The following is a 12,126-nucleotide window of genomic DNA, read 5'->3' on the forward strand; positions in this document are numbered from 1 at the left end:
AAAAGGGATGACTCGGAGGAGTGCCACAGAGACATATCTACTGATCGTGAAGAAAAGGGATGCAGATGCGAGGTGACGGATAGTAGAGTCATTAGCATAGCAGCGCCATGGTACCGCAGAGGCGGGACTTCCGTGAAAGTCATTGATCCCTTGCTCTCATGGAGGGAGAGCGCTTTGTCACGGACAAACTTCTAAACAGGATGTTTGATGTAATGCTTATGTATGTCCGTGTCTTTTGGTATGTTCATGCTTTGTACAGCATGTAGGGGGACGGCCGAAGACTTAATAGTCCCATTTTAGTTGGGTCGGTGGCCGCTTTAGGCTTGTAAATAAAGGTTGTCTCATGTGGACACGTGTGAGAGATTTTCGGTCTGTAATTGACCATTTTACCCTTTGTTGTGTAACTGTTCAGAGCTTGTAAAGTCTGTTTGTAATTTGCATTGTCTATGAAGTGTTTTTCGGAGATGTTTACTTGTTGATCCCGAGTGAGACGTTTTCTCTATCATGTTCTCTCTTTTGTGGGTCCTAAGGGACTATGGGAGGCTTCGGAGAGGCTGACCTTTGCGGACGGACACGCAAGGGTGCCGCACGACTCAGGAAAAACCAGCTAAGTCCGTGACAGATGGTATCAGAGCGGGACAAGCACTCATAGAAACACTTAGCATGCAAACGTGGGGGACCTAGCGGGGCTGCGTTGAGGGCAGTCAGCACACGCGCAACCGTTTGGGGGAAAACGGGCATAGAGATGTAGGGAAAAGGAGTCGCTCAAAGGAGCGGGCATCTGAGATTGGCATTCAAAGGAATGGCCAACCCTTCGCGCAAGAGGCACCACAAGAACAGATAAGCTTGGAAGAATGCGGAGCGCACAAAAATTGGGATGGCTGAGTTCGAGCTACGGCTCGACGTTGACAACAATACTTGATGGTGCTCACGGCAAGCGAGGCGCTTGGTAAAGGATGAGACCATGCAAGGTGGAATGAGTTGCTCAACGACCGAAAGAGCTGTGCAAAGCTCACAGAGGTGAGGGGAATTGCTAGCTCGAAGAATTTGGTACTCATGCAAGGGCTTGTATGCGGACGATGGAATGTTCGTGGCCATCCTAAGGGGACCGAAACTCGGCGCTTTGGAGCATTGAAACTTTCTCTTCGGCATGTGAAGGATACGTCCGTAGGAGGCTGAAGGGTGCAACTAGTTCAGCATGTTGCTAGGCCTTGAGGGGTGCAGCGGGGGCTGTATTGACGTGGAGTCGCAATCTAGCAAGTGCGTTTGCAGGAGGCAGAACAATGCACTGTTTGTTCAGCAGATCGGAGTAATCCAAGGGGATGGTGGTCTCCGAAACGAAGAGAGATATTGCTCCAACGGGACAGTTATCCAAGAGGGATAAGTCCCGGCTCTCTAAAGGGAGAATCATGTGGGACGGATCTCACAAGTTAAGGAGTACCTCAACAAACAACAACTCCACGAAGCTCAATGGACTGAGCAAGCAGCGAGGAGTCGTCGCATGGTCTCGCTTGAGAGAATGCATTGGTGGATGCATTGCGAGATCAAGTGGGGGAGCGACCCAAAGCAACACAAATGAAGGCACACTTGGAGTCGATATGGAGATCGGACTCAAGGGAGGGCTGACCCGTGGAATGGTGGGCGCGAGGACCACCATCAACTCAATGCAAAAACGAGGAGCGGAACAACTTGGGTGTAACTTGGCGAAGCACCCAAGCTGCATGAAGGGAGCCAGCATAGAAGATGGAACATGGAGCAAAGGCATAGTGCTTTCCTTGGACAGAGGTCAAGGACAAGAACTCTTGCAGAGGCAAGAGCAGGATCATGTTGTTCCATGGGTCATTCATTCTAACGAAGCGGACTCATCTTGCATGGTGCCAAAGACGAAGGGAGCTTCTGGGCACATGCACTTTATCTCGGAGGAGCATTTGATGGAGGAACTAAGGCGACTCAATTTGCGTAGGCGAAGTTGGGTTCAGAAGTCCTTAGCACGGGGCAAGAGGACGCAGAGGCGGGTACTCTCGAAGAATATGCCACAGTGTTGTCATTCAAGTTGCTATAAAGGAAGCAGTGCATAGCGAAGATTGTGCTGGTAGGGGTAGAGGCCCAGGATCCAGATAATGGTGCACTAATTGCAGCGAAGTCGGGGGACTTTAGGAGCTACTAGGCGACGGACTGTCCTAGAGCAGTGCTTCATCTTGGTGTGACCCAAGAGTGGGTGGATGAAGGTCGATTGCTAAAGGAGCGAACAAAATCGAAGGTGGAAGAGACCCTGCGATGAATTGGCAGAGGCCACACATGGAGGGACCACAATTCGAGTTCATCCCACAAGGATCAGAATGCAATGGAGATGTCACCAGGAGGCGACATGGTGCAGCGGATCGTGGCAGAACAGTTCGTGGCAATGCGATACACACAATCTAGCCCCGTGAGGGACAAGATCATATGGAGGTATGATCGGGAGCTACTGGAAGCTCCACTTCGGTGAACAACACTACGGCAAGAAGGGCTATGGATTCAAGGAGTGAAGGCCATGGTACCGCAGAGGTGGGTCTTTCGTGAGTGCATCGAATTTTGCATCGGATGAAAACCTTGGTCATCAGCATATAGGGGTTGTGTTCCACCAAGGGAAAAGTTCGAATGCAAGTACCAGTGAGTCCTATGGGAGGGACTTAATCATACAACGGTATGATCGAAGCAGCTGGAGAGTTGGACTGCTCCAGAGCTCATATTCGCTTAAGGGAGCCCGACAAGTCAGAGGACAAGGTCGAGTAAGCGAACGTTGCTACCAAGGAAGTTAAGGAGAACAGAATCGGTGTAAACCCTACAACGTGATGGCAGAGGCCATGCATGGGAGTTGTAATCTGTCTTTCCATCGACCAAAGGGAGCTGCTTGGAGAACACAGAGGTGTTAAAGCAGGGGGTCGAAAGGGGTGAGGAAGCGACGATGAGTCCAGAGGGACTTAGCTACCCAAAATCAAGCATCAGTTAGAATGGAGGTGGCCTCGGAGGAGTACCACAGAGGCATATCTACTGATTGTGAAGAAAAGGGATGCAGATGCGAGGCGACGGATAGTAGTGCCATGGGCATGGCAGCGCCATGGTACCGCAGAGGCGGGACTTCCGTGAAAGTCATTGATCCCTTGCTCTCATGGAGGGAGAGCGCTTGGTCGTGAAAGGGGCCGAGGAGGTGGAGCATGCAGAGGCAAACTCCAAGTACCGAGACAAGGCTGAAGGGTAGAGGCCAAGGAACTTCGTAAGACCGGTGTCAATGAGTTTCTAATCAAGATAGCCGAAAGTGAAGGACTTCGGGTCATGCAAGAGTGCACGACTAAGGAACGAAGTAGTCAGTACGCGGTGCTGGACCTTCGCTACTCAGGGGAGTAGGCGACAGAGTTGATAGAGAAGACGATACAATCCCAGAGGCGACCAAATCTATTAGAGAATTACTCTAAGTTGGGGTGAAAACTTCCTGCATTCCAGAAGTTCAATGGCATTGAGAAGGTGAATCACAGTAGCTAACTCAACGCAAGGAGTGCAAACACTTCAAGTGCTTCAGAAGTGTGAGCAAAGAGCAGGCGAAGGCCAGTAACCAGCTCGATGCATGGAGTACAATCTCGAGGAGGCGGGCGAAGTCAAGTAACCTTTGCCTTCTCAACTCTTAAGAGAATGGGCGAAACCGAGTACCCCAATTCTCTTATCTATCCAGCAGATGAGCTCTGCATATGTTCAAAGACCCTTCAAAGATAATGGAAGACAATAGTTGTCAAATCCTCACCAATGGTGATCAGTGTTATTGAGAGTAGATTGTCCGCTTCATTTCCCAACGAAATGCCAATCGAAAGCGGAAGTGATGCGAACCTACTTGGATGTGACAACTAAGTGAAAGAAGAGTCAATGAGCAAATTTTGTGGAGGAAGGACCCAAAACTTCAGAAGTTTACGAGACGATGCTCGTTAAAGCTCCAACAAGCATCCACCCAATTCAAGCAGCATGAGGCATTTGAGAGACTGGCGCAGTAAGGATGGTCTTTTCCTTCATTTGAAGGATCCGCAAGAATCAACAAGGATTAACACAACTCAGCCAACCCCACACCGGAGTCAGAGTCATTGGTGAGTTGAAGCAGCATGGCGGATCAAAGGTTCGACTACTCAAAAACAGCAGCGAAGAGCAGTTAGGAGCCAAAGGACGCATTGCAGCTGGAGCAGAAGATTGAAGACTCAGCAGAGGCGAAGAGTTGCAGTGTCGACAAAGGCTTCGACGAGGACGTCGAAGGAATAAGTGGGGGCGAATGTCACGGACAAACTTCTAAACAGGATGTTTGATGTAATGCTTATGTATGTCCGTGTCTTTTGGTATGTTCATGCTTTGTACAGCATGTAGGGGGACGACCGAAGGCTTAATAGTCCCATTTTAGTTGGGTCGATGGCCACTCGATGGCCGCTTTAGGCTTGTAAATAAAGATTGTGTCATGTGGACACGTGTGAGAGATTTTCAATCTGTAATGGACTATTTTACCCTTTGTTGTGCAACTGTTTAGAGCTTGTAAAGTCTGTTTGTAATTTGCATTGTCTATGAAGTGTTTTTTAGAGATGTTTGCTTGTTGATCCCGAGTGAGGCGTTTTCTCTGTCCTGTTCTCTCTTTTGTGGGTCCTAAGGGACCATGGGAGGCTTCGGGGAGGCTGACCTTTGCGGACGGACACGCAAGGGTGCAGCACGACTTAGGCAAAACCAGCTAAGTCCGTGACAGCTTGGTCATGAAAGGGGCCGAGAAGGTGGAGTATGCAGAGGCAAACTCTAAGTACCGAGACAAGGCTGAAGGGCAGAGGCCAAGGAACTTCATAAGACCGGTCTCAACGAGCTTCTCATCAAAATAGCCGAAAGTGAAGGACTTTGGGTCATGCAAGAGTGCACGACCAAGGAACGAAGCAGGCAGTACGCGGTGTTGTACCTTCGCTACTCAATGGAGTAGGCGACAGGGTTGATGGAAAAGACGGTACAATCCCAGAGGCAACCAAATCTATTAGAGAATTACTCCAAGTTGGGGTGAAAACTTCCTGCATTCCAGAAGCTCGATGGCATTGAGAAGGTGAATCACAGTAGCTAACTCAATGCAAGGAGTGCAAACACTTCGAGTGCTTCAGAAGTGTGAGCAAAGAGCAGGCGAAGGTCAATAACCAGCTCGATGCATGGAGTACAACCCTTGAGGAGGCAAGCGAAGTTAAGTAACCATTGTCTTCTCAACTTTTAAGAGAATGGGTGAAACCGAGTACCCCAATTCTCTTATCTATCCAGCAAAGGAGCGCTGCACAGGTTCAAAGACCATTCGAAAATAATGAAAGACAATAGTTGTCAAATCCTCACCAATGGTGATCAGTGCTACTGAGAGTATATTATCTGCTTCATTTCCCTACAGAATGCCAATCGAAAGCGAAAGTGATGAGAATCTACTTAGATGTGACAACTAAATGAAAGAAGAGTCGATGAATATTTTGTGGAGGAAGGACCCAAAACTTCGAAAGTTTGTGAGACGATGCTCGTTAAAGTTCCAACAAGCATCCACCAAATTCAAGCAGCATGTGGTATTTGAGAGACTGGCGCATAGTAAAGATGGTCTTTTCCTTTATATGGAGGATCCGCAGGAATCAACAAGGATCAACACAACTCAGCCAACCCCACACTAGAGTCAAAGTCATTGGCGAGTTGAAACAGCATAGCGGATCAAAAGTTCGACTACTTAACAATAGCACCGGAGAGCAGTTGGGAGCCAAGAGGCGCATTGCAGCTGGAGCAGAAGATTAAAGACTCAGCAAAGGCGATGAGTTGCAGTGTCAGCAAAAGGCTTCGACGAGGACGTCGAAGGAATAAGTGAGGGAGAATGTCACGAGCAAACTTTTACACAGGATGTTGATGTAATGCTTATGTATGTTCATATATTTTGGTATGTTCATGCTTTGCACAGCATGTAGAGGAACGATCGAAGGCTTAATAGTCTCATTTTAGTTGGGTTTGGTAGCCGCTTTAGGCTTGTAAATAAAGGTTGTGTCATGTGGACACTTGTGAGAGATTTTCGATCTGTAGTGGACCATTTTGACCTTTTGTTGTGCAACTGTTCAGAGCTTGTAAAGTCTGTTTGTAATTTGCATTGTCTATAAAGTGTTTTCGGAGATGTTTGCTTGTAGATCCCGAGTGAGGCGTTTTCTCAATCCCGTTTTCTCTTTTGTAGGTTCTAAGGGACCATGGGAGGCTTTGGGGAGGTTGACCTTTACGGATAGACACGCAAGGATGCCGCACGACTTAGGCAAAACCAGCTAAGTCCGTGACAAAACGGTGTGTGTATATATATATATATAAAGTAAAAAAAATATTTTTCGCCTCTCTTCTCCCCACACAAGGCGACATTGCCTCTCTTCTCCCCAGGCGGGGCGACATTGTAGAAAAACAAGGCAACGTCACCCCGTTTTTCTATATATATATATAGATATATATATATATATAAGTTAAAAAAAATCTGCAACATCACCTCTCTTCTCCCCACACGGGGCGACGTCACCTTTATATATATATATATATATATATATATATATATATATATATATATATAAGTAAAAAAAAATACCGCCAGGTAACGGGCAATCCGTATACTGGTCTGCTGACGAACCGGTATGGACAGTATTATTCGAAATTGAAGACCTCGGTTTAAAGTATATTATGTTGGTGCATAGAGTTGTTGATACCTTGCATAAAACAAATGAGCTGGTGGATCAGTGAAAAATATTTGCTGCTTTGACAATTAGTACTAAAAAATTGTTGCAAAGAAGAAGTTAACTTGGGAACATTTTGTTTTCATGTGGCGATCTGATCAGGTGCAAATTAGGCAATCCCTGCTTTAACTTCACTGCAATTATGGACAACCTCTGGTTGGTTATTTGTCCACTTCAAGCATGAAAATTATTCACCATTTTTTCTTCTGAGATGACATATTATACTATCCTTTTCAAATGGATTCCATGAGAACCTATATATCAGCCATGATGGCACTGGAATGCTCTAAATCCTATTTAAGGATGCTTTTCAGTATTGCACTCAGAAACTAAAACCTGGAGAGTGGAGACAGAGATTTCCTTTTACTTATTATGTTCTTGCAATAGAAAATCAGGCCCTTATTCTCCTTTCTTTCACCTAATTTTCTTCTCTTCTTGTCTACAATGCTATATTTATGGGTTAGAATTATGGTTCGCCTTACCAGTCCGTTTCAGTATACTGAGCAACTATCGGTATAGAGCTATACCAAGCCATACCAAATGTCCTGACATATGATACATGGGGGCATACTGACATACCACCTATACCAGTCCCCTGTTGGACCAGTACATGCAGCCCATACCGAGTGGCATGCTGCGGTATGACAAACTTTGGTTAGAATCATCTTACATAATAAGAATTAATTGTCCAGAATCATCTCAATCCTAATATAATGCAAATTCATTGAATCTATTTAAACCTACATCCTATAGGAACCTCCTTAAGTGTCTGTCAACTAAACTCACCTTTCTACCATAGCACCCTTCCAGCTTCCAAACATCACTCTATCAACACAAGTCTTTTTGTAGCATTGAATTAACTAGAAACAAAACAAAACAGATTTGGTTGTTTTTATGGAGCAACATTTAACATCTCAATCTCATGCCAATATTGTTCAGTGCCTGACTAATATAGATTGATGTAGCCACACTCATACATGCCGGCACTGCCAAGACTAGTGAGAGACAAGGAAGAGGAGGCAGAAAAGGAAGACTAGTGGAGGAGAAGATGGAGCAAGGGGACAAGGAAGAGTGCAGAGGACAAGCAGAAGAGGAGGCATACAGGACCTAAGAGGATGAGACAGCGACCTGAATGAGAGGAAACATTGGGTCATTGGCGATGTGTAAGGCGATAGTACCTGCGAGGCAACACAGAGGACAAGCAGGGAGGAGGACAAGGGGACAAAGAGAGCGCATAAGAGAGGAGAGAGAGAGAGAGAGAGAGAGACCTGTGTACTGGTCAAATTTTAACCAAGTCACCTGATGCAGTAAGTGTGTTGGGCGGACATTATTCCTCACTGAACTAGCCAAATTGCCCGATCCATATAAAAACCATTCAGTCATGGCTTGAACCTATAAAAACCGTCCTGTATTTGTATAGGTATGATGGATTGTTTTAAAAATGAAATTAAGTAGGACTTTAGATACACCAATTAAACAATAATAGTTAATTAGTGGTGCAAGAAAATTAAAGATGAAAAGTTAAGAAAAATTCATTAGAAAAAATTAAAGCAGATTTTGTAGATTTAAATTTGACTGATAATATTGCCCTCAAGAAAAACCAATGCTGGGAAAGATCAATGTAATTGACTTAAAAATAGTTGCAACATACAAATATACAATAACTTTTACCATATTCCTACATCACATCAGTCATACCTTGAAATTTTCTGACAGTTTTTTTTCCCTTTAAAAAGGTTAGTGGTTAGTACTATGTACAAAATATTCGTTCAGGTAATATGCGACAGAATTTTCTTATCAATAGGCACTAACGAAATGATACACAGATCAATAGGACATATTTTAATATAGATAGTCACAAATTCTTTTAATATACTTATAGTAACAGAAGACCTCTTTATCTTTTAATTCAGACATTAACACAAAATTACAAATATTTGAAAATTAATCACTGTATTGCACATCCTACACAAGAGAATCACGTGCATTAAAACAGAAATTTAATGGGTCAACATGTTTCTGAAATGAACTTCTTTTTGAAAAAAAATGCTAACTAGAATCCCCAAATCAATCATATCAATGGACATAGAAGTAACCAAATAACGGGTTACCTAGACATTAGTGTCGTTGCATGATAGCCTTCTCCTTCTATTAATAGTCATGTCAAAGAACTAGAATAACATGCTCATCAATTTTAGCTTGTTCCAAGTTTTAACTGTTTTCTTAAAATATTCCTATATTGACATTTTATTGCATTTATACAGAGTGCAGATGAAGTCCATTTTCATATATAAACAATTGCAAACTGGCAGCATGTGCATGAGCATGATCTCCTTTTCAAAAATAAAATGAGAAGCATGCAAAGACATCCTGTTTTCTATTTGTAAGAGACAGTGATACACATACGCTGATCCCCTTCTGCAAAACATTCATATTCTCTTATCTGAAAGAGGAGAAAAAGATAAGAATATGTACTCCACCTCAATCCGAATACCAAATGAATTGTCTTCATAGTATCCAGGTTCATTGCTAACTATCATGCCCTTCTGCAAAGCAGTCATATTTCCATATCTGAAGCTTATACTCTGTGGTCCTTCATGGACATTTAGCGCAGCTCCAACCCCATGACCTGTCCCTGAAGTTATGCATGGAGAAATCACACCGTATTATCCACTGATACATTCAACAATTATAAACGCAAAATAGATGTTCCAATAATATAACTAATTATGAGAGTCTGACCATGTCGGTAATCAAGTCCAATTTTCCAAAGAGGTGATCGTGCAAGTATATCAAGAACAAAACCAGGAGTACCTTCAGGGAATATTGCCTGATCAATAGCTATATGACCCTGTTCCAACAAAGTAAATCAACTCAGATCAACATGTCATAAACTAATTTTGCTGAAGTTGGCAAAATATATACAAACTAAAAAATCTTGTCTAAATTTATTGACAGCACTTGAACCTGAAACAATAATAAACAGATGAGCTGAGCACCTGTAGAACTCTGGTAAAGCATTCCTTTTGTCGCAATGAAGGTTCACCAAAATGCACTGTCCTTGTTATGTCAGTGGTACCATCCACATACTGACCACCACTATCTAATAGGAAGAGGTTTTTATCACCAACAACACTACAACTTTCTGAATTCGGATTATAATGTATTATAGCACCATTTGCACCATATCCTGCAAATTGGTCAACTTTTATTTATTAAGATATCTAACAGATATATTATGCATGATAATTAGAGATAATCATCAAAATTCTATAACATTGGTGATCTCAAAGAAAACTTAAAAATTTAGGAATTGTTGAAACCATTCTCGAGTCTTTAAGCAGCCAAAATACATCCTGCCACTAATCTGACACGAAGAAGCTTTAAACTCTAGATTAATTTCTTTCTAATAGGAGTCAATGTGAACATTAATATTATGAATACAATTACTTTTGCAATCAATATGCCAAAATATGACTTGACATAAGTATAAGAAAACCTTAAGCTGAATTCAAATTACATATTTCACAAATGTTGTTGTGGACCAGGAACAAGAGGATGGCAGGATGAAGTAGGCATAGTATGGAAACAGTAGCCTAATTGAAAAGTCAAAATAATGGACTCATTTCACTTTACATTTTTTGTATAGGACAATATATGGCAGAAACTTAACATCTTGTTTAATCAAGGATATCTCCATAACATATCTCCAGGAGTAAGCCAAGACTTTGTCACACCAAGGACAACATCTAATTCTGTAGGTCGATATTTTCTTTTCTTTGTTTTTTGTTTCTGTCTCTCCAGTCGTTTTCATGTAAAACCAGTAGGTTTTCCACAAATCGTTTCAAACAAAAATGGTTATGCAGTTAGGGAAATGAAACATTAGACGCTTGAATGTGCCCCTAGAGCAAAGCGAGAAATAAGTATAACATAATTGAGGTGAGAATAGCAGAGATGTTAGAAACAAGAATCTAAGAAACAATAGTTCCAGAATTTTGCAGAAATGTTGCAGCGGAAGGTGTTTGATGCATAATCATGATGATTTAGAGCAGGTCAAATATGATAACAATAAATTAAAAGTGACTACTTTGAACATTATGACACAGGTTCTCCATCATGAAGTTAATTCAGCAAATGAACAACATTTTCTTTGTTTTTTTCCTAGGGTTTCGTAAATGCAACGATAACTTTTTCTTTGTTTATAATATATGAATATTAAGTAGAAAGGAACTATGGAATTTTCCAAGGAGAAAAGCTAAAAATTAAGCCTGATCAGTAGGGGAATGCTATAAATGCTCAATCTCAACTTTTAAAGATATAAAAAATTTGTTTGGAAGAATCCAGATTGTTAGAACTCAAACATGGAGTACTAAACAATTAGAAATAGAAAATTCATAAACATAGATAAGGTAGATACAATCCATGGAGGGAACTTAAAGTCTTGTTAATTTGTACCTTAACTGTAGATACATGTATCATAGCACTGAAGTGGTGTAATGTAGAACTGACCTGGCACTAACATCTCCATATAACTTCGAATTTAATGGACTTGGATTTACATGGAAGACTTTAAGAGCACAAGAGTACAACACATTCATCATATGTGGAAAAAACGATGCAGCGCTAAAAAGAAGATATTGCAAAATTACATTAAGAAATCTGATCTCAGTTGACAAATTAAACACTCTGTAGGTATATCTTATGGTTTTTTTGAATATATATATATATATATATAGAAAGATCAGGATGGATCTGACTTAAGAAGGTGATTCAGAATTTTAAGCATATAACAATGAAATATCAGCATAAACAAACGAAAGAAAGTGAATATTTAGCTTTAAATAACTATGTTAAAAGATAATGGTGGACAAATATAACGGTGCATATGGCTTTTTGTGAATGATACAGAATAGTTCCAGTGTTGAATGTTGGAAAACCATTGTAGGTGGCTGCATGTGTTAAAGAGACCTATAAAAAGACTTATTAGGCAACAAAAATTTAGATTGGAAGTGAAACAAGCAGTAAGGAATGCCTAAGAAACCTTTATTATAAACAATAATAAAGGATTAGATAGTAATCACTTGGAATAGTGATGTTTCAGTTAATAGAACTCAATGGAAAAAATATTCATAAAGGTTCACCGTACCACTGCATACTGCTCGGTACGAGTGGTACCTACTAATCTGATAGGGAACCAGTATGGGTAGTAATCAGTACGCCCCATGTCCTACATGTCAGTACACTCAGTATAGCTCGGTACAACTCAGTACATACCGTACCAACAATTAGTTGATACGTCGGTACGGATCGATAAGGCAAATCATGATTCATATAACTGGTCCCTAATGGTTGGGAATTTCAA

At 41.9% G+C, this 12,126-nt stretch overlaps 1 protein-coding gene across 1 annotated transcript in view; it reads right to left on the reverse strand.

Moving 5' to 3' along the window:
• Positions 1-12,126, reverse strand: part of LOC135636634 (aminopeptidase P2-like) — a 64,872-nt gene that overhangs the window by 9,939 nt on the left and 42,807 nt on the right. The window contains exons 8-10 of the mRNA XM_065148505.1: positions 9,764-9,954; positions 9,507-9,615; positions 9,245-9,399 (exon numbers count right to left, since the gene is read on the reverse strand). Coding sequence (XP_065004577.1) covers positions 9,245-9,399; positions 9,507-9,615; positions 9,764-9,954 — 455 coding nt within the window. The remainder of the gene's footprint in view (positions 1-9,244; positions 9,400-9,506; positions 9,616-9,763; positions 9,955-12,126) is intronic.

This window comes from Musa acuminata, chromosome BXJ3-4, assembly GCF_036884655.1.
Source record: "Musa acuminata AAA Group cultivar baxijiao chromosome BXJ3-4, Cavendish_Baxijiao_AAA, whole genome shotgun sequence".
In the NCBI taxonomy this organism is placed as follows: Eukaryota; Viridiplantae; Streptophyta; class Magnoliopsida; order Zingiberales; family Musaceae; genus Musa; species Musa acuminata.